This window comes from Protobothrops mucrosquamatus, unplaced genomic scaffold (assembly GCF_001527695.2).
Source record: "Protobothrops mucrosquamatus isolate PMUCROS unplaced genomic scaffold, P.Mucros_1.0 scaffold3762, whole genome shotgun sequence".
In the NCBI taxonomy this organism is placed as follows: Eukaryota; Metazoa; Chordata; class Lepidosauria; order Squamata; family Viperidae; genus Protobothrops; species Protobothrops mucrosquamatus.
Genome location: NW_015389715.1, coordinates 94,383 through 119,612, shown reverse-complemented (window position 1 = coordinate 119,612; position 25,230 = coordinate 94,383). Strand labels below are relative to the sequence as shown.

The 25,230-nt window shown below is 40.8% G+C and overlaps 1 protein-coding gene across 1 annotated transcript in view; it reads right to left on the bottom strand.

The window, feature by feature from the left end:
* Positions 1-385: 385 nt before the first annotated feature.
* PPARGC1A (PPARG coactivator 1 alpha) overlaps positions 386-25,230 on the bottom strand; it is a gene marked incomplete at its 5' end in the record, with an annotated part of 92,315 nt that continues 67,470 nt past the window's right edge. The window contains 5 exons of the mRNA XM_029286466.1: positions 386-483; positions 4,156-4,307; positions 5,498-5,619; positions 11,449-11,569; positions 13,041-13,962. Coding sequence (XP_029142299.1) covers positions 386-483; positions 4,156-4,307; positions 5,498-5,619; positions 11,449-11,569; positions 13,041-13,962 — 1,415 coding nt within the window. The remainder of the gene's footprint in view (positions 484-4,155; positions 4,308-5,497; positions 5,620-11,448; positions 11,570-13,040; positions 13,963-25,230) is intronic.

Here is a 25,230-nt window from a genome sequence, read left to right as displayed (position 1 = left end):
ATAAAGCACCAAAACACAGTGTGTTATTTTAGATGCCGGCAGCTAAAAGTTTCAAATTGCTTCGTTTGGAAAAAAATGCCGTTCTGTACATATTTTCTAAGTTTGTTTGGATTCGGTTCTCTATGGAACTGCCGCCACAACAAAGATTAAAACCCACAACCTCCTTCACCACCTGGAAAAGCAGCGCTGGAACTTAAGAGAGTATGACACGACTGTTGTGATCGGCCCCAGCTGCCTCTCCGTTCCTCGTCCGTGTAAACCATGTTTCCGTAAGGGAGGACGCAGAGGAGGAGGTGTGTGTGTGTGAGTAATGACTTCTTTACTGGCTATGACCGAAGGACGTGTTTGTGGCACCTTTTTCCGCTCTTCTTCGCCGCGTCGCGCGTTACCTTCGGAAGCTGCCTTGCGCCTCTCGAAGTAAACTATCGAAATCCATGGAGTCGTACTTGCTCTTAGTAGAAGCAGGATCAAAGTCGTCCGAATCTGGAAGAAAATAAATCCTTCAGGTGTGCTTAGGTCCCCACTTCATACCACCTGACGGAAGAGCTCAGAGTGTTTGTTTGTTTTCAAACATTAAGGCAGGTGGACTTCAACTCCCAGAATTCCCTAGCCAGGGGGACATTGAGGAATTCTGGGAGTTGAAGTCGGGTCATTTCACAGCAGCCATGCTGATGGGAGTAGTTCTCGACTTACGACATTTAGTGACCGTTCAAAGTTATGACGGCACTGAAAAAAAAGAGACTGAGGACCGTTTTTCACACTTACGGCTGTTGCCGCATTCCCCACGGTCATGTGATCAAAATTGGGATGCTCATATTTATAACGGTCACATGTTCCCCCAGGGGTGACGTGATCCCCTTTTGTGATCTCCTGACAAGCAAAGTCAATGGGGGGAGCCAGCTTCACTTAACAACCGTGTTAGCAACTTAACAACTGCAGTGATTCGGTTAGCAACCATGGAAATTGGTTTTTTTACCCCAGTTATGACCTTTGTAGCGTCCCCCACGTTCACGTCATTCAAAATTTCAGAGGTTGGGTGACTGGCTCATATTTATCATGGTTGTAGCATCCCAGGGAGGGGTCACGTGATCCTGTTTTCCGACCTTACACCAAGCAAAGTCAAGGGGGGTAAAACCAGATTCGCTCAACGACCGGGTTACTAGCTTAGCAACTGCAGTGAGTCATTGAACAACGGTGGCAAGAAAAGTCATAAAAATTCCCTTTTTTAGAATAGAATAGAATAGAACAGAGCAAGGAATAGAACAGAGCAAGGAATAGAATAGAATAGAATAGAATAGAATAGAATAGAATAGAATAGAATAGAATAGAATAGAATAGCTTTATTGTTATGTAACACAACAAAATTAAGTATTAAATTTGCAAGTCGCTTCTTATTGTCATTATATTTTTTATACATATAATCTCTTTGATGAATTCACAATACAGCAAGGTAGAATAGAATAGAATAGAATAGAATAGAATAGAATAGAATAGAATAGAATAGGAATGGAATGGAATGGAATGGAATGGAATAGAATAGAATAGAATAGAATAGAATAGAATAGAATAGAATAGAATAGAATAGAATAGAATAGGAATGGAATGGAATAGTATAGAACAGAAATAAGAATAGAATAGAGAAATGAAGAGAAGAGAAGAGAAGAGAATATCTTTATTGTCATTGTGTAACTCACAACGAAATTAACTATTAAATTTGTGAGTCGCTTCTTATTGGTCATTATATATTTTTTTATACATATAATCTCTTTGATGAATTCACAATACAGCAGGGTAACATTTCAATCTCATCCAAGACAGTCCTATTAACCACACCGCTTCTCCAAAAAAAACATGACGTAGAATAAAATATATTTGAATTATTCCACGAATCAATCGCCTTTAGTGATTAGCTCTTTGGGGTTGATCTAGAATATGCCCTGACGTTTTTCCCCACTCCCACCCCCGCCTTCCTCTTCCCTGTTTAATTTATTTATTCCCTCCAGAATTCCGACGATTTCCCCTGACATCCATAGACATTTTCCCACAGAATAATGGCCCGATCATTTCTGATATAAAAGCCAAAAAAAAACGAAAAAAAAAACCCCACAATGAAATTCTGGCACGGAAGAGGCTTGGAGAGCTACGGAGAGCCAGCCCACTCTTAGTAATGAATAGTGCTCCAGCAGCTGTCTGTCAGACCACTTATTTTATGTCCTAGATGTTTTGAGATACTGCAAACATCCCTGGCTTCATCAGTGGGGAAGATAAGTCAAATCAAGTCAAGACTTCCATCCATCTGGAGTGGGTTTTATCGGAACAAATGATTTGTTAATGTTGAGATTTTCACCCGGCTTTTTTTTTTTTTTTTTAATCTCTGCAGCAGGCAGTTGCTTTCTGCAACTTTACGCTATCTCTTTTCGGCAGTGAATGATCGCACGTCCACTTGAAACAAATGCACATTGCGGTTATCACTGCAACTCTGAGGAAGCACAAGAGAACACCTTGTGTTCTCTCCCCACGGCACACAAAACAGAGGCGGAACAGAGCACGCTTCGCCCACCGAAAGGAACAGCGTTGTGCGGAGATCTTAATTTTGAACCCTCTCTCCAGAACCAAATGAAATCGTTAGAGAGGCTAATAATAGTGTCTCTTCTCCACTTAACATCGGAAAAAGAATAATATTGGTTTGACTCTAATATAAAAACGGATGTTTAATAAGATCCTTTGGAACGAGGAACGGCTTAGCGTAAAGGTTAGTCCTTGTGAGCCCAAAATTTATGCCGTTAAGTGAGAATTTGTTAAGAGAGTTTTGCCGTTGATAAGCTAGTAAGCCGGTTGTTAAGTGATTCTGCCTGAAGTCCTCCTTTGACTTTGCTTATCAAGAGGTCACAAAAAGGGATCACCTGACCCCCCCCTGGGATGAAGCAACAGTCATAAGTATGAACCAAGCATCTGAATTTGTATCACGTGATCATGGAGACGCTGCGAAGGTCGTAAGTGTGAAAAAGAGTCATAAGTCGCTTTTTTTTCCAGTGGTGTTGTAACTTTGAACGGTCACTAAAGGAACTGTTGTAAGTTGAGCACTACCTGTACACAAAACCTTTACTAGGCAAAGCTGCTCTAGGCTTCCAGAGAAAAGGGACTACTGAATCAAACCAACCGGAGATGAGGAATGGAGCTCTTGGTGTCTGTCCGTAATTATTCACCATGCAGGTTTTGGCACTTGCCAACTTAAAACCTAGATTTATTTTTGGGCTGTCCTAATGCTCTGCCCACTTCTGTGTGGGACTAGGAGAATTTGCCACAGCCAACTCACCACAATCAACTTGCCACAGTCAACTCACTGTGGCCAACTTTCTGTGGCTAGCTCACCACAACCAACTCACCGCGGGACAAAAGTCACACAATATCAAAGACACGGTGGAGTAGACTCATTAAAAAAAGGATGTGAAAGGAGAGAGAGAATGAAAACTGGGAAGGAGTCAAATTAAAACATGCTTAAGATTATTTTAAATAATGAAATAAAATTGTTGAATGGTCCTGCGGTGAATTGGCCACAACGGGTTGTCCAATTGATGAGTTGGACAGCTGGCTGTGTTGAGTTGGCCCATGGCGAATTGGCAACGGTGAGTTGACCGCGGCGAGTGGGCTGTTGTGAGTTGTCCTATTCCATCCTGCAGTGGCTTGGAAAAAGAGACTGGACTAAGCAACCTGAATGAGCAAGAAAGAAAAGGCATTCTCCTGACAAATTACTTCGTCCACATTCTGATCTTTTCCAAAGCAGTCAACTTTCCATTGCTTTAGAAAAAGTTAATATTTAGAAAGCCCATCGGAAGCCATCAGACAAACCACAGCCCGTTTGGCAGCAGATCCAATCTTTCTTGCCCACTGGTGCAAAAGAATTGTGTTTACATTATAATTTTGCACCTTTTTACAATTTCTCATTTTTAAAAATCTTGGGGGGGGGGATACGCTTATTTTTAAAAGACCTTACGCAGTCCTTAGATAAGGAGCAATAACCCTGTTCCTGAATCAGGTGTATTTTTTAAATATGCTTTCTTAGGGGAGTTAGGAGTGGAAGCAAGCTCAAAAATTAGAAAACCCTCCGGCAGACCAAAACTGACTCTTACATTCAGCTAATAGTAAACACCGTACCAAGATCTGCATAGTTAGCCTTGCAGCGTTGCCTCTGTCCACAAAAATACAGCTGAAAGGCAGGTTCATTGGATCTGCGTAGAGTATTTCCATTTTCTAGTGCAGCAAAGGCATCACAAGTATAGCGGTAAGTGATGAATCCATAGCTATCTCTGAAAATAATAATAATAATAACAATATTAATGCGTTACAACCTCGTAGCGATATTTAAGAGTATACCTGCCCCACAGAAATAAAGGGTGAGGTTTACTTCAAGTCAAACAAAACTGAACATCAAAACAATGTAATAAAAACATGAACAAAATGCTGGCAAGGCAAAACATTACATGGTAAATATCTGTAAAAGATTGAGAGGAAAGTGGACAAAGATAAAACCGGGCAATGGCTTGCAGCTAAAAAGAAACTGAAGGCTTGATTTTTGGCTGCTCACGAGCAAGTTATTCAAACGAACGCAAACAAGGCCAGAATTGAAAAATCATCAAATGAGTCAAAGTACAGATTTTCCAAAGGGGAAGAAGAAAATGTAGATCACATAGTCCCAAAGGTGCTTTTTCAAAAGGTAACTGGACTTTCTTTATTTTTTTCTTTGTTTAGCTTCTCATCCAAGAAGCTTCTTCAATTCTCAGAAAGTCCAGCTGCCTTTTGAAAAAGCACTTTTGGGACAACCATGACCTGGATGACTGAGAATCTCCAGAGACAAGTAGATCATATACTTGTCCAGAGTTCACGCAAGAAGATCACACAAACTGACTATAAATGATGACATAACACAATTGCAAAAATGATTCACTGACAAGTTTGTAAAGATTATCATGTGCCGGAAATGAACAACTGGTAGGGTATTTATCCCCACAATAGCTTAGAGGATATATCTTTAATATATCTTTTAATATTTTAATGTATAGTTTTACTATATTAGATTTACAGAGTACAGATGAACAGAGATGGCATTACTGTAATAGAAGTGTTCGGAATATACAGTACCGTATTTGATTTATTTTACAGTTTCCAGTATATAATTGTACTCACGTCTCCCTCTTGATCCCGACTGTCTTGTATCTCTCTTTTTATTACTTTATGTTGCTGGCCATTGACCAAATAATATAAATAAATTTCAAATTTCAAATCCTCACAGTAATCCAGACATATTTATTGATGGAACAGAACATCTCAACCATCGCTAAATTCATAAACACGCGTTGAAGGGGAAAGGCATTTCAAAACCATAGTTTGGATATTATTGTATTTTTATGGCCAATTTTCAAATCTAGGCTTTAGTGTATTTTAATTTTTCCTCTTCTGAGTGAGGAGAGCCAAAGGGGGAAAAAACGAGGAATTTTACCCATCATCCTGTAGATTCACTGTACACTCCTCAATTTCACCAAAAACTTCAAACCGGTCCCTCAGTTGCCTTTGGGTAAAGCCAGGTCCAATTCTACCAATATAAATGACGCGACGTTCTTCCTGATCATAAGAAGAAAAGGTACAGAATTTCTACATAAATTAGCCCCAAATGGTAGGTATTTCCACGAGTGCATAAAACTAAGAGGATTTCTCAGACTTCCCATGTCCTCAAGTAATTATTATTTTTTCCCCAGTGAAGGAACAACACGCTTGAGGAGCAACACATCTGAGCATTGATGTGCTAGCTGTCAATGCTTAAATCCCTACAGATGTTCAGCAATGAGATGATCAAACATGCTTTTTCAATTCCTCGGATTCTTTGGCGTAGGGCTATCCATCCAGTTGATTTAACAGAATAACAGAGTTGGAAGGGACCTTGGAGGTCTTCTAGTCCAACTCCCTGCTCAGGCAGGAAATTCTATACCGTTTCAGACAAATGGTTGACCAATCTCTTTTTAAAAATCTCCAGTGTTGGAGCATTCACAGCTTCTGAAGGCAAGTTGTTCTACTGATTGATTGTCCTCACTGTCAGGAAATCTTTCCTTAGTTCCAAGTTGCTTCTCTCCTTGATTAGTTTCCATCTGTTGCTTCTTGTCCTGCCCTTGCCCTGCCCTTGGAAAATAGATTGTCCCCTTCTCTGTGACAGCCCCTCAAATATTGGAAGGCTGCTATGATGTCCACCCTCGTCCTTCTCTTCATTAAAACAGACATACCCAATTCCAGCAACCGTTCCTTGTATGTTTTAGCCTCCAGTCCCCTGATCATCTTTGTTGCTCTTCTCTGCACTCTTTCTAGAGTCTCAACATCTTTTTTTACATCGTGGCCACCAAAACTGGATGCAGTTATTCCAAGTGATTTAGCTACTTAGCTGCTCCATTCTGGACTGGGACATGTTTCCTTGGAAGCGATAATCTCATTCTGAATATTAACCATTTTGAGATACAGAGGAAAGAAGTGAAAGATGGAACTTTTTTTAAAAAAAAAACACACACTCCAAAGTGTAATTTTATCTCTGAAGAATTACAAGCATGCCTCAGCTGCTGAACTGAGAACAAGTTTAAAGATAGGCCAGTTAAATAAAAAAAGAGTTCAATGGTGGCCAAGGAGAAACTCAAGGAGCAAAAGTTTTAGCGCTAGCTTTAGAAGCTTATCGGTGTCAGTGTTATCCTGTAGCCACTGCGGTTCTTCTTGTTCTTCCCCCCCCCTCTCTCTAGGAACTAAAATAGTACTCAAAAGCTCTCTCAGGAATGCCAAGGACATGGCCTGAGTAAATAAATGGCTTTCAGTGCAGATAGTAAGTAGCTGTAATGGTGAAGCTCAGCTTTTTTAGCCTACGACTTCAGCTACATATCCGTGTGTGTGTGTGTGTATCAAATCGCTACTGCGATACACTACAAATTCGAATTTCTTTTTTTGTTGACAGAGAGTTAAAGAGTTAAATGGGAGACTAGAATAGCTATTTCAAGCTTTTTAGCTCTCATCAGCTAGCCATACCCTTTATGGGATTCGAATCTAGGCAGCCTGAATACTAGGCTGATGTATTAACCTCCAGGCCAATGGCTCTCCTCCCCTCTTTTGTCAGCCAAGCCAAGGGAATATATGGTACGTTTTTTCCGGACAGACCAGTCTGGTTGATGCACCTTGGTTTTTTTTTTAACTGCTATATTGCAGTTTTAGCTGATGAGAGCTAAAAACCTTGAAATAGCTATTCTAGTCTCCCATTTAACTCTTTAACTCTTTGTCAACAAAAAAAGAAATTTGAATATATGTATGTATGTATGTACGTATGTATGTATGTATGTATATCTCCCCCAAGTTATTTTCCTGCTTTTTATTATTATTGATCCTCGCACAGTCAGCCAGATGTTCAGACTGGATTTGGCATTTTTGTCTACCTATTGACTCCTTACCAAGGACCTGGGATACGCAGATGTGGATGTTTGATGTTATTACAGATCTCGTCCCAGGATGGAAGCTGTTCCTAGTAAGGCCACCTTTTGCAATTGACTGATGGTGAATTTGTCAATGCCGATGATGGTGTCCATGTGGTGCTCCAGTTGTATTGGGATTGCACCCAAGGCGCCTATGACTATCATCATCACCACCACCACCACCATCATCATCATGGACACCTTGTATTGCATTTCCCAAGCTGGGCTGATTATGGGACCTCACTGTGCTTTCATAACACTTGGGTTTTGTCCCAGATTCCACGTTTCTCACTTGGCTAGCTCAGCTCTTGTCCCGAAAGATCACTCAAACGTACAAACAGACATTGTACAACTCTTGGTTAAAACTGCCCCAGGTTTTAGAGGCTGTGACGATGGCCATTCTGAGATTCTTCTATGAAAGACCTCTGCAGCTTGGGAAAGGCTCTTTAGACAGAGCTAAGCTAATGAGGCAGATGCAAGCAGGGTCTTTCTGTCTTCTTGTTTTATTTTCTCTTCCCGCCTTTCTAACAGGCCCTACCTTGAAATGGGGGAGGATTCACAACTCGTAAATCTGGGAAGCAGTAAAGATTGGCTCACGTACAGTGAAATATATATATATTTCCCTCCAGAATGTCTTTTACCAAAACAAAAACTTAACTGTGCTGAACTACTTGGTAAGAAACAATTGGGTTGATGCTAGCTGTTGAACCTAAATGACTGACCAGATGGAGCATAACAGTGGATTTTCTCCTACACTCCATTTCCGATCAAATACCTAAATTGAAAGGGGAGGGAAGAGAAAAACCCATAAAGTTTCACGAACCGACGACGTGGAGAACGCGAAGGAGCGACGTGATGCCAATAAGATCCTTCCCATATGCTTCCATGAAATTTGTCACGGGTGTAATTATTTTTTCAGCTTTTATTTCCCCACCTTTTCTCTCTTGTTTAGAGAGGAAGAAAAACCAACTCCGCTTTTTTAAAAATAAAATAAAATAAAATAAAATAAAAAGGGCTGAGTAAAGTACAACTAAGGGAATAAGTAAAAAGAGCTCGAATGTAGAAATTGAAATTTAACACCGAAAGGCACCATATGTCCTCCAGGCGCAGGGAACATTGAACTAGCTGTTTCGTTAAACGGCCAACCGTTATGCCATTTGGAAGGCGCCCTGCCTGTTGTGATTGTGGTGCAAGCGTTGTAGCTCTTTGATCTTTCCCAGCGTATTAGAACGGCTTCCGTTGCAGTCTCTCCTACCTAAGCACGAGAATGGATCAGACTGAATGCAATAACTATTGGATTTTTGATGTTCTCTGCTTTGTAACTACAAAGCTTTAGTAAGGCCACACTTGGAACACTGCATCCAGTTCTGGTCACCACAATACAAAAAAAAAAGAAGATGTTGAGATTCTGTAAAAAGCGCAGAGAAGAGCAACGAAAATAATTAGGGGGCTGGAGGCTAAAATATGTGAAGAAGGGTTACAGGAACTGGGTATGTCTAGTTTAATGAAAAGAAGGATGAGGGATGACATGGTAACTGTCTTCCAATGCTTGAGGGGCTGCCACAAAAACAGGGGATCAAGCTAGTCTCCAAAGCCCCTGAAGGGAGGACAAGAAGCAACGGATGGAAAGGAGATAAAAGGAGAGAAGCAACCTACAACTAAGGAAAAACTTCATAACGATGAGAGCAATCAACCAGTGAAAGAGCTCGTCTTCAGAAGTTGTGGGTGCTCCATCCCTGAAGGCTTTCAAAAAGAGACTGGACAGCCATTTGTCTGAAATGTTATAGGTTCTCCTGCTCGAGCAGGGGGTGGACTAGAAGACCTCCAAGGTCCCTTCCAACCCTATTATATTATGTTCTTGTAGATGTTTCATTCCTCGGCTAGATTAACATCATCTGAGCACTTTTCCAAGCAGTTGACATACATCAGTAATGCAAAAAGGCTTCTTCTGTATGTATTTATTATTTTATAATGATATGAATGGAAAGAAAGAGATTGTCCATTGGAAGGGAGGGTGCAACTAACCCTGCCAGTATTTTATCCATAGGAGCTAGCTAAGCACTTTTATAAATTGTACTATCATGGTAACCTGCTATGTGCTATTAATATCAGCAATTGCATTAAGAGATAAACTGGCTTTGAATATGAAGCCCCCATTTTTATTTTCGTGCCTTCAAAAATACTCCTGGTTGACTCTTAGTGGCAGCCTGCACACGTCCCTGTATTCTTCTTGACACAATTTGAGATGTGCTTTGCCATTGCCTGCTTCCTTGAGCTGAGAGAGACAGTCTGGCCCAAGGCCATCCAAGTAACTTCATGCCTAAGATGGACTCCGAGTCTCCTGGTTTTTACCCTAACGCCTCACCCATTAAACCACAGCACCTCTCAGGCTGAATGTAGCCTATTCTTTAGGGCAGGGGTCCGCAACCCCCAGTCTGTGGACCTGTACCGGGCCGCGGCATGCCAGCAACCGGTCCACAAAAACAAGCAAAGCCCCATCCGCGGGATGCAGGCAACACACAAAACCACGCCCCCTCCAGTCCACAGAAAAACCTCTCCATGAACTGGTCCCTAGTGCCCAAAAGGTTGGGGGCCTCTGCTTTAGGGAATCAGCACCATCTACTTCTAAGAGCAGACAAACCCACTGGGGATCAAGCTGTAGCACTGAAGACTCTGGCAGTGGATTGTTCTCCACGGTTGCCGTTTAGCTCCTGGACGTTTCATTACCAGACCAGGTAACACCTTCAGTGGGATTCTGGGTGAGGTGCCTTGTTTGCTTTCTCTACCGTTTAGGTGCGTCAGTTGGTTGTGCAACTGGTTGTATGCATGGTGCGAAATTCAACTGGTGAGGAGGTTGTTTCTGTCGTTGATTGATCATTTGGGTGGTCCAGCTTCTTAGAGGTTCATACGCTGGTTCCAAGTCAATGCCTTTATTGATAGATCCATTTGCAGAGTGCCAGACCGATGAATTCGTGTGCATGATGGATTTTGGCATGGCTGATGATTTTGGCTTCATCCCGGTGTTGTTTACTGTCAATGTGACTCAAGACTAGTGATTTCTGGTCATGCCGCTCAACTGACAGCTGGTGCTCATGAGTTCTAGTTTTCAACTGTCGTCCTGTTTGTCCGACCAAGAACTGGTTGCAATTGTTGCAGCTGACTTTGTATATTGCGTTGGTGCTGTCTGCTTTCTGTATTTTATCCTTGAATCTCAGTTAGTTCTTGTTAGAAATTCTGTTTATATATAGCACCACCGATCAAGCAAAGTGTACAATCACCATGTGCTTTACTGCTTAACTGTTCAACTCTGACAGGAAACAGGAAATTCTACTTAAGACAAAAGGGACATAGAGTATATACTGTAGATCCAAACTTGTAAACACTGCCATCTACTGGCTGAATACTACTATAGTTGTTGCACAAAAATACATTCCAACAATGTATTCCAACAGTTCTTGTCTGAAAGTAATTGTGGGTTTGTGAGCTATTGTTATTCTCAAGGGTTGAAGTAGCCTGGCAGCAACTTCTGATGTTCCTTTGATGTATGGCAGGACTTGCTTCCGTGTTGCACTTGTTCTGTGTGGCTTTTTGGGTTTTGGATGATATGCATCGCCGTATAAAGTTCTTTGTGTAACCGTTATGGAGGAAAAACACTGAACACTCTCTAGGAAAAGAGTAGTATGCAATGAACTAAAGAACTGTGTCCAGGCTACAGAGAAAGTGTCTTCAATAGTAGAATTTTATTTTCGTTGTACATCCATATGCTTTTTAATTTGAAGCTATTTTGCTGGCTGGTACCGAATAACTGGATAAAATATAAACATGGGAGTCCTGAGAAATGCATGCGAAAAGATCCAACCATTTTGTTTATTACATTCAAGGAGATTGCGTAACGTACACAAGCGGACACACAAAAACACGTCTTTCAACATAACAGTGTTATCTGTAGAGAGCTTACCACTGCTTTCTGCCTCTCTCTTTCTCTCTGCTTCGCCCTTTCGGATTCCCGTTTCTCGTATTCTTTGCGATATTCTTCCCTCTTCAGCCTCTCGTGCTGATATTCCTCGTAGCTGTCATATCTGAGAAACAAAAACGAATTGTTGCAGTCAAGGGCCAGAATTTCCCCCAAGGACACAAATCAACACAGCGGGCTTCATCCTTTGGGTTTTGTCGGCTTTTTAAATTTTATTTTTGGGCATATTGGAAACAAAAGCAAACTCAGATGTGCTACCTTCAACTATGACTGTTACCTTCCCAGTGAAGTGGTACCTATTTATCTACCCGCATCTGCATGATTTCAAACTGCTAGGTTTGCTAGGAGCTAGAGCAAGGAACGGGAGCTCACCCCATTATGCTGAGCTCGGATCTCAAACCTCAGGCTGTCAGCTTTCCCAGCTGACAAGCTCAGCTTCTTTAACCGCTGAGCCATCGTGCCCTTCACAGCCAACATGAATTCCTCCTAATTCAAGGAATTATATTGTAGGTGGATATCTTAAAATCTTTTCAAATTTATTTATTTAACCGAAGGAAAGTTATAAATATGAAAGCAAAATGCATTCACCTTGGCGATAACATTACACAATGTTATGGAAGTGAAAACAGAATGCTTTTATATATTGAATGCTTTTGAATGCTTCTATATCACCAGACCTGTCTTTATCTATCAATCCATCCATTTACCTCTCTCTCTCTCTCTCTCTCTCTCTCTCTATATATATATATATATATATATATATATATATATCTTTCTTACTCTATCTATCTCTATCTCTCTTTCACTATATCTATCTCTATGTATCATCTGTGTATCATCTATCCTACCTATCTCTCTATCTCTTTCTCTCTCTCACTCTCTAGCTATCTCTATCTCTCTATTTCTCTCTATCTCTTTCTCTCACTCTCTATCTCTATATGTATTATCTATCTCTATCTATCTANTCTATCTATCTATCTATCTATCTATCTATCTATCATCTATCTATCTATCTATCTATCTATCATCTATCTATCATCTATCTATCTATCTATCTATCTATCTATCTATCTATCATCTATCTATCTATCTATCTATCTATCATCTATCTATCTATCATCTATCTATCTATCTATCTATCTATCTATCTATCTATCATCTATCTATCTATCTATCTATCTATCTATCATCTATCTATCTATCTATCTATCTATCATCTATCTATCATCTATCTATCTATCTATCTATCTATCATCTATCTATCTATCTATCTATCTATCTATCTATCTATCTATCTATCTATCTATCTATCTATCTATCTATCTGCTTTCAAACTGCTGGGGGGGGGGCAGGAGCTGGGACAAGTCATGAGAACTCACCCCACCACGTGGCGCTCAGATCTCAAACCCGGGCTATCCTCAGCTTTCCAGCTGACAAGCTGAGCCATCACACCCGCTTGTAAATCGGAATTAGCTTCCTACCAAATCATTTACTGATAAAACGTAGGCTCCCCATCTTTCCGAAAGGGAACCTCTCATTTCATGGAGTGGAAAACATGCTTCCCACAATCCCCTTACCTCGACGAGCAGCGTTTGCCGGGCGACCGTGATCTTGAACGGGAATACGGAGAGTGGGCGCAATGCCTGCACTGTGGGAAGGACCTCGACTGAGCGCATAGCCTCTGGAACCGTTGAGCAAATGAGTTGGGTGGAGACACCGAGTCTCTGCATGGAGAATTCAGGGATGAGGAAGAAGGTGACGTATCAAATAAGGTGCAGCCTTGCGTCCCGTACCACGAGCAGCACAGCTTTTCGTTTTCCGCTTCGCCGTCGTCCCAAAAGCCCTCCATCGCTAGTCCCGAATTGATAAACATGGATAGCTTAGAGAACTGTTCATCGCTGTAGTGACTGTACTCCCTCAGATGGCCGGTGTTATTCATCTCTTCCTCGAGAACCGCTTGGCTAGGGTAACCAAAATGCTTGTTGAGTTCAGCTCGGATTTCCTGGTCTTGCAGCTGTTTCCGGCTGTTGCACGCTAAGTCCTGCTTCCTCGCCTGCGAAGCTTCTCGCTCATCCTCCTGGCGGTTCTGCTCAAAGGAGGAACAAATGTGGCACCACTCATAGCCGGATAGGCAGCCTGAGAATTCAAATTCCTGACGGGGATTCTGAAGTTCCAGGGAGCGGTTGACGCATCGTTCTGTCTTAGAAATGGCCGACTGACAGTAATCGTGGTCGCCGAACAGTGTCAAGCCAGCCCGCCTCGCCTTCCTCTCCTCACGGCCCACGGGCAGCACGGTGGTCTTGCTCAGCTGGGCATATAGCTCCGACTGCTCCGGACCCTTCCAGAACAAATTGCGTCCTTGAGAGATGGAAGAGTCACTGCAGCGAGGTGTCGGGGAAGGTGGCATAACAGTCGGGCATGACACCGTGGGCTTTGGCAAAGTCCCAAAAGGATTGTCTTGGCTGCTCTTATGAGGAGGGGTGGTAGGTGGAGTTAGGCCTAAAACGCAAAGGGATGGACAAGAGGGGGGAAGGAGAAAAAAAAAAACCCAGCTTAATCCATGTTCAATCTAGGCGATTATCTTTTTTTTCTCTTTTCTGCCAAATACTGAAGTACAGATACTGTCAATAGTTCATTTAGTGATCGTTCAAATAGTCTTTTTCTCTTCCCTTGCCTTCCAACTGTATTGCAATTAGCTTATTTTTGCAATTTCAATATTTTAATCTCCACTATCAAGATGCTAAAGCTAATAGCAACTCTTGCTCAGCATCCCCACCGTATTTTGAAAGAATTTGATTTATTTACCTTCCCTTTTCCTGCAATCTGAATCCTATAATTTTATCTCTCTCTCTCTCTTTCTCCTCTCTCTATCTCTATCTCTCTCTTTATCTGTCTCTCTATCTATCTCTCTATCTAGCTATATCTAGCTATATCTATCTATCTATCTATCTATCTATCTATCTATCTATATATATATATATATATATATATCTGTCTATCTCTATCTCTCTATCATCTCTATCTATCTATCTATCTATCTATCTATCTCTATCTCTATCTTTCTCTCTCTCTCTCTCTCTCTATCTATCTATCACTATATCTCTCTCTATCTATCTCTATCTCATCTCTATCTCTCTCTCTATCTATCTATTTCTATCTATCTATCTATCTATCTATCTATCTATCTATCTATCTCTATCGCTATCTCTCTCTCTCTCTCTCTCTGTATATCTATCTATCTATCTATCTATCTCTATCACTATATCTCTCTATCTCTCTATCTCTATCTATAACTATCTCTATCTCTATCTCTCTATATCTATCTCTATCTATCTATCTATCTATCTATCTATCTATCTATCTATCTATCTATCTATCTATCTATAACAAAACGTCAGCCCCCCCCAAAAAATCTGCTATGAATTAAATAAAGCTTTAATTATATGTGATTGAAAGAGACAGCCAGGTACAAAACGTTACGCTACAGATGGACAGCAATGATCGTGATCCGCAGCAACTCTCTCCGCTTGCGAGGTTAATTAACAGCCACCCACTGCTACTATGCGCAGAGTACACTTGCGGCGCCACAACTTTGTAAGAAAACCGTGTGCGAAGGACGATCGTGAAATTGAAACGGCAGGCAAGCCGTCTCCATGGCCCCTGGGCTCCTTGAGCATCCCAAGAGGGAAGCTGAAATTTACCTTCCGTTTTAACAAACAGAGGCTTAGGTAAATAAAGAGAAGACAAATGTCAGATCAATAACTGCTTTCCCCTCACAACATGTTAATTTCCTTTGCGAGAGGTCTTTGTAGAGAGGGAAGATCACACGCAGCCCTGCCAAAATCCCCAAATGAAAGAAGTCAAAGCCTTCGTCTCCAGGTTTCGTTTTGTGCAAGAAGCGTTTGCAACTCTTCTGGTTTCTATCTGATTATATCAAAGGAGCTGTCTCGTTCCCTGGCTCACACACAGACACAATTTTTATTGTGTTTTACAGCTTGCCTTCAGAAGTTGTGGGTGCAACGGATAGAAACCGATCAAGGGGAGAAGCAACCTAGAACTAAGGAGAAACTTGCTGACAGTGAGAACAATTAACCAGTGGAACAACCTGCCTCCAGAAGTTGTGAATGCTCCAACACTGGAAGTTTTTAAGAAGAAACTGGACCGTTTTATTAGTCTTAATTACATGATATTATTATTATTATTTTTAGTATTAGTATTGTTTAACAATATTCTATTGTTTAATAATTAGGATACTAATTTGTTTATGTTTTAATTATTATTATTATATTTACGTTAAAGGGGAGTTAAAGCGCATTATGGACTTGGTTATTTATGTAGTTGGTTAATGTTAGTTAGATTATGATTATTATATTTGTAACCCTGTATTCAGCTCTGGGAACTGGGGGAGGGAGAGGGGGGTTTAGGGTGGGTTGGTTTTGGGGTTTATATTGTAACTTTTATAAAACTTTTCAATAAAAAAAAAAAGAAGAGACTGGACCGCCATTTGTCTGAAATGGTATAGGGTTTCCTGCCTGAGCAGGGGGTTGGACTAGATGACCTCCAAGGTCCCTTCCAACTTTATTCTGATTGATCGATTGCCAGATTTCCTTGAATTCATGCAGTGCGTCACAAATTGAAAATCCAAGCGTTTTTCAGCTTGCCAAACAAGTACTGGGAAACTGTCATTCAGGAGACAGAAGGCCTAACACAGAGACTGACAGACAGAGTCAGACAGATAGACACAATTAGAGGGCTAGAAGGATCAGATGGTGTTTATTTATTGTCAATTATTGCAAATCACAACGATTCAATTGCCAACGTCTCTCTCCCAAAGGTATTTCTTTCTGGGGGGAAAAAACAAAACAAAAACCCACAACAACTTCAAACACGGAAAGAGTCACAATTCCTTCTGATCTGAACTCAAGTGGGGAGGATGAACCGGCTTGCAGGCAAAGCACGGAAGACAAAGGGGTTATCACAACACTCAAAAGGAACCTCAAGACTGACAGAAGTACAACACACCTTTGTGAGATGCCGAGAGGGTCAAGCTTGTTGCGCTCGAACAAGAACATTTGGGCAAAAACATCACAAACGGCTGCGGCTTTGCCCAGCAATTCCGTTTTCATTTGCTCAGACAAAAGAGAAACACTACAGAAAAACAAAACACACACAAAAACAACAACCAGCTGTTACCCCCCAAATCAAGGAAAAGAGAGAAAAGAGGGCAAGGCTGACGAAGGAAGCGTGAACGTTTATCTATCAAAACTTCAGGTGAAATAAAATCTATTTCCAAAACGAGTGAAAGGCTTAGGAAAGACAAATGGAAGCAATAGGCTTGGGATGGAGAGACGGAATCCAGGCCTCGTCTTTGCGGGAATGGCTGAGACTCTTTGAGGATCTCTGTAACAGAAGTACCATCATCGTTTACCTCCTAATTCAAAGAATAACCTATCGATTGTAGGTGGATAGCTTAAAAATCTTTTCAAATGTATTTATGTATTTAACTGAAGGAAAGTTATAAATAGGCGCGGGAACCAAAATGGAAAGTAAGATACATTCACACTGGCGGTAACGTTACAGAACGTCATGGACGTGAAAACGGAAGGCTTTTATATACTGAATGCTTCTGTATCATCTAGCCTTTCTACCCATCAATCTATCTATCCACCTCAACATCTTTTTTGTGATATGGTGAACAAAATTGGCTGCAGGATTCCAGGTGTGGCCTTACTAGGGTTTTATAAAGCGGTACTAATACCTCGCGTGATCTTGATTCTATGCCTCTGTTTATACAACCCAGGATTGTATTAGCTTTTGGGGCTGCTGCTGCACACTGCTGGCATCTATCTATCTATCTATCTATCTATCTATCTATCTATCTATCTATCTATCTATCTATCTATCTATCATCTATCTATCTATCTATCTATCTATCTATCTGTCTATCATCTATCTATCTATCTATCTATCTATCTATCTATCTATCTATCTATCTATCTATCTAATCTATCATCTATCTACCTATCATCTATCTATCTATCTATCTATCTATCTATCTATCTATCTATCTATCTATCATCTATCTATCTATCTATCTATCTATCTATCTATCTATCTAATCTATCTATCTCTTTATCATCTTTCTATCTATCTATCTATCTATCTATCTATCTATCTATCTATCTATCTATCTATCTATCTATCTATCTATCATTTGTCTGTCTGTCTGTCTACCTATCTCTACTTATCTATCTCTCTGCCTATCTGTCTATCATTTGTTTATCTGTCATGTCACACAAAGAGACAAATAGCGCAATACGAAAAAACTTTCAAATTAGTACTTAGTCCACCATTTCTGCTTTCTCTTTGAAGGACCCTTGTAACTTAAGGTACACCCTTCCACATGACACGTCTCACCTAAAACTCTTGAAAGAGACGCTTGTGTTAAATTCACATTTGAAAACGGAATGACAAAAACTGAGTTTTTGTAGGAGATGGCCAGGTGGAGCCCGAGGGAGGAGGGGTCAAACACGTCATTAGTTTGGAGTCACGACGTTCCCGCGAGAGACCCGAGTCCAGCCTCCTTGAATTCTGCTGATTCTCACCTAGCACCAATTTGCCTTGACCGTTAGTAGATCAGATTCTTGTATGTAGGTAGCATGAAATAAACTCTGTAGTACTTTTGAACTCTATCCGAGCTCTTATTTTTTTGCACCAGATGATTTGATACGTCTGTTTTAGTTCTTTAAACAAGGCCAACACTTGGATGAAGGACTAGCAGATAATACCAGAGCTGTAAGCAAAACCAAGAACTAGAAGATGAAAAGTCAGTAGAGAAGACCACTTCTATCCTCGGGAAGAAAAAAAAAAAACTCTCAACCTGAACTTATCTACAGAGTTAGCAAAACCTGAATTCAACTTGCCCCTAACAAAAAAAAAAAAAAAAGGGGGGGGGAGGGATGGGAATAGGGAAAATTCACACAACAATATTTAACTGAAGAAGGAAGATTTTCTTTCTCCGATTCCCTTCTTTTCTGCCCATCAAATCCTGTCCGCTTTCCCGGAATCGAAACTTAATCCTATCTTTATTCACAACAAGTACCAGGTCCTGCTCTAATCACAGCAATCTTGAGTCCCATCTCATGGCATGATCCTAAATCAATAGTGCTAAAACATTCTGGGCCTTTTCTGTTGATTTCCCCCCCCCAACCCCCACCCTCCACTCCAGCAAACGTGTACGTTTTTGCATGGAGAACTGCAAGGTATAGTCTTTACTCTCTCTTGAACTTCCCGGAGTTTGACAGATTTATGAAGGACAGATGGCCGTTACAGGTTGAAAGCTGACAAGAGGCAGTTCAGAGCACTGTTAACACACTTACACAAACCCTCAGCACTGCGGCACTGTGCGGAATGTAATTCAGACGATAGCCTTTTTATTGCCGCCTATTTCCCTTTTGTCAAATGGGCCTGGTGTGTGTCTGCCCGCAAGAACAAATGGCTGCTATTACCCGGAACGTAATGGGGTGTCAGACAAATCACGTAACACAAACAATCAAGAGTATATATATAGGTCATATTTCAACACCGCACAACCTTAGCAATATTTATGATCGCCGCATTGAAATGTGCTCTATATTAAACAAGTAACCTAGCCTGCATCCACATCCTACGTAACGTATTTTCGGAAGGGGTGCACCCGCCGTGCTTATTTGTGCTTTGAGAGCCTGTGGCCTAGAGGTTAATACATCTGCCTAACATGCAGACAGCCCAGGTTCGAATCTCAGAAGGGTATGTCTGGTTGAAAAGAACTAAAAAGTTCAAAATGGCTATTCCAGTTCTCCCTTAATTCTTTGTTAGCAATCCAAATTTTGAAAAACATATATATATATATATACTTTTTCTTGGGAAATCCAGGTTTTCCTCACCTGGCCTCTGGAGAATCTCTGGAGTGGCTACTAAAGGCTGCATAATGCAAAAGGAGCAGTTTCAGGCCAACGTGGACAAAGTCTGCTCTAAGCGGAGCAGAGAAGAACTTTCGAGAGAAGTACTGCATAAAGATTAAAAGAAAAGGTTTAAAGAAGACTTGGCAGAAGGATTTTAAGTTTCTCCTGGACGCTGCCAGTTCTTTTTTTATTGCTTTAGGGGGTCCCTCCTTGAGGGGAGGGGCGGATAGTTTAGAAATGGGACAGATCAACAAACAAACAAACAAATACATTGTTATAGAAGTCCTCCTAACAAACTTTGCAAATTGCAAGGCCACCATATCAATTCATATCCTTTTCACTACTTTCTCTCCTGCCCTTACTCTGGCTTGTTTTATCCAAAAGACATTGGACTACACTTACATAGGAGCCAGCCGTGTGCTGCAGCTGCCAAAACAGCCAACACAGTGCTAGGCTGCATTAACAGAGGGAGAGAATTGAGATCATGTGAAGTGTTAATACCACTTTACAAGGCCTTAGTAAGGCCATACTTGGAATACTGCATCCAGTTTTGGTCACCACGATGTAAAAAAGAGGTTGAGACTCTGGAAAGAGGGCAGAGAAGAGCAACAAAGATGATCAGGGGACTGGAGGCTAAAACATACAAGGAACGGTTGCTGGAATTGGGCATGTCCAGTTTAATGAAGACAAGGACGAGGGGGGACAGGATAGCAGCCTTCCAGTATCTCAGGGGCTGCCCCAAAGAAGAGGGAGTCAAGCTATTCTCCAAAGCACCCAAAGGCAGGACAAGAAGCAATGGATGGAAACTAACCAAAGAGAGAAGCAACTTGGAACTAAGGAGAAACTTCCTGACAGTGAGAACGATTAATCAGTGGACCACTTGCCTCCAGAAGTTGTGGGTGCTCCAACACTGGACATTTTTAAGAAGAGACTGGACAACCACTTGTCTGAAATGGTATAGGGTATCCTGCCTGAGCAGGGGGTTGGAATAGATGATCTCCAAGGTCCCTTTTTTATTATTATTATTATTATTATTATTATTATTATTATTATTATTATTATTATTATTATTATCTTTTATTCATTAGACATGAACCTCAGTCAACTGAACATTCAAATTGACTGGTGCTGATGGTTGACACGAGTTGCTCCCAGCATCCTAGGTATCAACCAGGTACCAGGACAAGAAGCAACAGATGGAAACTAACCAAGGAGAGAAGCAACCTAGAACTAAGGAGAAATTTCCTGACAGTGAGAACAATTAACCAGTGGAACAACCTGCCTCCAGAAGCTGTGAATGCTCCAACACGGGAAGTTTTTAAGAAGAGACTGGACAGCCATTTGTCCGAAATGGTATAGATGGTAAAAAAATTCACTGGGTATAATCCAGACTTTTGATACAGTTTGAAATGGCTTTCCAAACTGAACTAAAAGGTATTAGGTGCCTCAGGCCTAGAGTAGGACACATTACAGGTAGTCCTTTATTTACAACAGTTCATTTAGTGACCTTTCAAAGTTACGACGACATTGAAAAAAAGTGACTTACGACCGTTTCCCACAATTATGACCTTTGTAGCATCCCCATGGTCACGTGATCCAAATTCAGATGCTTGGCAACTGACTCGTATTTATGACTGTTGCAGTGTCCGGGGGGTGGGGGGTGTCACATGATCCCATTTTGTGACCTTCTGACAAACAAAGTCAGTGGGGGAAGCCAGTTTCGCTTAACAGCCATAGGGGTTCACTTAAAAAAAAAAAACTGTGGCAAGAAAGGTCGTAAAATGGGACAAAACCCACTTAATAAACGTCTCAGTTAACAAAAGAAATTTTGGGATCCACTGTGGTCGTAAGCCGAGGACTACCCGTATGATCAAAAATGAAATGCTTCATTTCTCAAATTTAAATTCAAGGCCCCAAATCCAATCTCCTAGGAGACGTGAGGAGGCAAGCGTTCAGACACAACATTGTGACACGGTAATATTTGGCTGCATTGTTTGATCTGGCTGTGAAATTTAGCTTGATGGACAGAATTTACTCCTAAACAAGTTCCTTTGCCATTCTGGATTGGCATTTTGGCGTCCTATCATAAACCATTGAGCGATACGTCACTCAGGTGTCCCTCATCAACCACAATAAATGTCACAAGTCACCCATGACTTGGGACTCCAACACGTTTCAAATCCGACATAGGGAAAAGTTGTGTTATGCTTGCTTCAGCAAGTGTATACCAATCAATCAGAATAGAGCTGGGAGGGACCTTGGAGGTCTTCCAGTCCAGCCCTCTGCTCAAGCAGGAGACCCTATACCATTCCAGACAGGGCACTGTCCAGTCTCTTCTTAAAACAGTGACAAAGCACCCACAACTTCCGGTGGCAAGCAGTTCCACTGGTTAATTGTCCTCACTGTTAGGAAGCTTCTCCTTAATTCCAGGTTGCTTTAATCCTTGATTTTTTTTCCCCCATTCAGTTTCTATGTAGAATTTCTACCAACTCTTGTCCTGATTAATCACACCTCACACATCATGTACAACTGATAGGACTTCAGTTTTAAACTTCAGACATCTAATAATTCATCTCATTTGCCGATGCATATTCGTGAACGCTAGAAAAAAAGCGGATCTGTCAAGCATTTTGAAAAGCAGGCTACAATATCAGCATTATTTTTATATACATATACATATACATATACATATACATATACATATACATATACATATACATATACATATACATATACATATACATATACATACATATACATATACATATACATATACATATACATATACATATACATATACATATACATATACATATACATATATATATATATATATATATATATATATATATATATATATATATATAAACTCCACACACACAACAGATTCTTTTACATCTGAAGAGTTTGGAAATGGGATTATCAAGGGAATCATTATTTAAACCCACTTAAGGCACTGAACACAGGATAATGGCCTGATTCAGTAAAAAAAATCAGCAGGGTTTCCATACGACGCAAAAACAGCCACAGCTCTCCAAACGGATAATAAAATTAAATAGCCATCATATAATAAAGAACCACATGTCTGTCAAGGAGTCAGTTTAATCTTGTTGTCAGTAAAGCAGAGGATAAATATAGACCTCCGGATATATATCTAATAATTTACTAGATAGTATTCCCTCCGGTTAGAATTCCTGCCATCCCCGTGTGCTCATATCACTTTATCAGAAGACAAGTTTGAGGACAGCCAGCACAAATGTGCAAAAAGAGAGAAAGAGAAAGATATATATATATATATATTTTACAGGGATTTGGAAGATGAAGTTAATATTCTCAGCAAAATTTTGTGCACATCTAAAAACTCGCAACACCAAAGTCTGCTGACAACACAGCAGTAAGAAATGCCCAAAGGTTAGTTTTCTTTTTTTGTGTGTGAGTATCCCAGGAGAATTCAGTTGCAGAAGGAAGTAAACATATTGTAAAGAAATAAAACAACAACAACAAAAATATTTGCTCCACTGCCAGAGTGGGAAACCAGCATTTTTATTTATATTTTTTAAAAAAGGCTTATCAATATTTAATTTAAGAGTATGTTTATGGTGTTCACTTGTGGGATCTGAGTAGATATAAATCACGGCTTGACATCTTGGGATTGTTTTGAAGCAGGATGTACGTTTTAAAAAACTGATTATTATTATTTTTTAAACTTGCAATAGAGATCGTACCGACATACAAAGTTGTATCCAAACTTATCACGTCCAGTTAAATCAGCGAAAGGTTCCTGAGCTAATTTCAACACACCATTTCTGGGTGTGATTTGGTCTAGATCCAGGAAGGGACCTTGTAGATCATCTAGTCCAACCCCCTGCCCAGAAAAGCTCCATCTGTTTTTCAGTGGCCAAAAACGCCCACTGCACACATGCAAAAACGTTTCTCTTTGTTGCTTCATTACCAGAACTGTATTCCAGTTCAGTAGAACAGTCTTTAAAAACGTCCTGGGTATTTTTGAGAGAACATCCCCATTTCTGTCATTCTGACAACATTGCATGATTTGTCAGAAAGAAAGAAGAAAGAAAAAAAGATTTCACGTTGTGGAATATAACGCTTGGCTCTTACAAATTTAGACCGTTAGTCCATGCTAACGGAGACAATCACTGACTTTACTAAAAATGTAAATTTTTCTCATTTCTTCCTGGAGGGAACATAGTTTAAACCTGAGCCGAGCAGATTTTATCTCTAAACTACACCTTTCTCTTTAATCTTCAGCCATTGACTGAGATGGACATAGAAATTGACATAGAAATTGAAGAAACCCACAAGCAAGCAAGCAAAGAAACACAAATCTTCAAAACCTTCTCTAGAAGCCGATCATGATCAAAACTCTACAGCCTTATGAGGGTTGCAAGGATTGTACGTTCAAGGTCAAAGATCCCTGTCTTGGTTTTGATTTCAGGATAGCTCCTTTCAAAGTGTACTAACCCAAGATTAGATTCCACAAATTAAAGAAGAATTTTGGCGTGGGAAAGTATTGCGTTCAGCCCGTCAAGAGTGATCCCATCAATCAGCCAGAATAGAGCTGGGAGGGACCTTGGAGGTCTTCTAGTCCAGCCCCCTGCTCAAGCAGGAGACCCTATAGCAGGGGTAGGCAACCTTGGCTCTTTTTACGACTTGTGGACTTCAACTCCCAGAATTCCTGAGCCAGCATGGCTCAGCTTGGAAACCTCTCCCTTTCCCCTCAGCATGGCTGGCTCAGGAATTCTGGGAGTTGAAGTCCACGAGTCATAAAAAGAGCCAAGGTGGCCTACCCCTGGCCTAGACCATTTCAGACAAATGGCTGTCCAGTCTCTTCTTAAAAACCCTCCAGAAGTTCTGGTTGATTGTCCTTACTGTTGGGACGTTTCTCTTTAGTTCCAGGTTGGTTCTCTCCTTGATTAGTTTCCATCCATTATTTTTTGTCTGGCCTTCAGGTGCTTTGGAAAATAAGTTAAACCCTTCCTCTCTGTGGCAACCTCTCAAATACCGGACTATTGCTATCATGTCCCCCCTAGTCCTTCTTTTCTCTGGACTAGACAAACCCAAATCAAATCAAGTCAACAGCACAGGAGAAACCTGTGTGGAAACATCTCCCAGCCCAAAAAATTAAAAATAAAAATACATGAATCATGACTGGTGATATATTTGGGATACGTTTAAATTGAAATGTCCGAGGGGGTGTTGCAATATTTCCTAGGGCACAAAGAATGACGTTTTAATCGCTGCTCTTTCACGAGAAACTTTGAGTGCAATCTCACAAGCTAAGAGGTAAAAAGACTTCTTTGCGGGAGAAAAGTTGACTAGCAATCAACTTTTCCTTCTCGTGTGACAAATAGTTCCAGCTTCTTCCTTTTCCCTGTTAAACAGGGGACAGTGGCAGAGCCAAAAACAGAACAGGTTCCATGCTATCCAACTGAAATAATTATTATACATGGAGGGGGGGAAGGCTTGTAAGGAACACAGTTTTTCAATTCAAGGCAAAATTCAAGAGCGGAAGAAAAAATAAAGGGAGATTCACCCACAGAGAACACACGATGGCAGAGGTTCTTGCAAACATTTAACAATACCACAGAATTTGTCCCCTCTGTTTATCAATGTTCATCCACGACATACATGGAAAAAGGAGAAGGTTTCGCATTTGTATTGCAAAACTGAAAGCAATGGAAGGGAGAGAGAGAGAGAAGAGAGAGATCAAGGGAGAGAGAGAAAGAAAAAGAGGGAGAGAGAGGGAGAGAGAGAGAGAGAAAGAAAGAATGAGAGAAAGGAGGAGAGAGAGAGAGCAAGGGAGAGA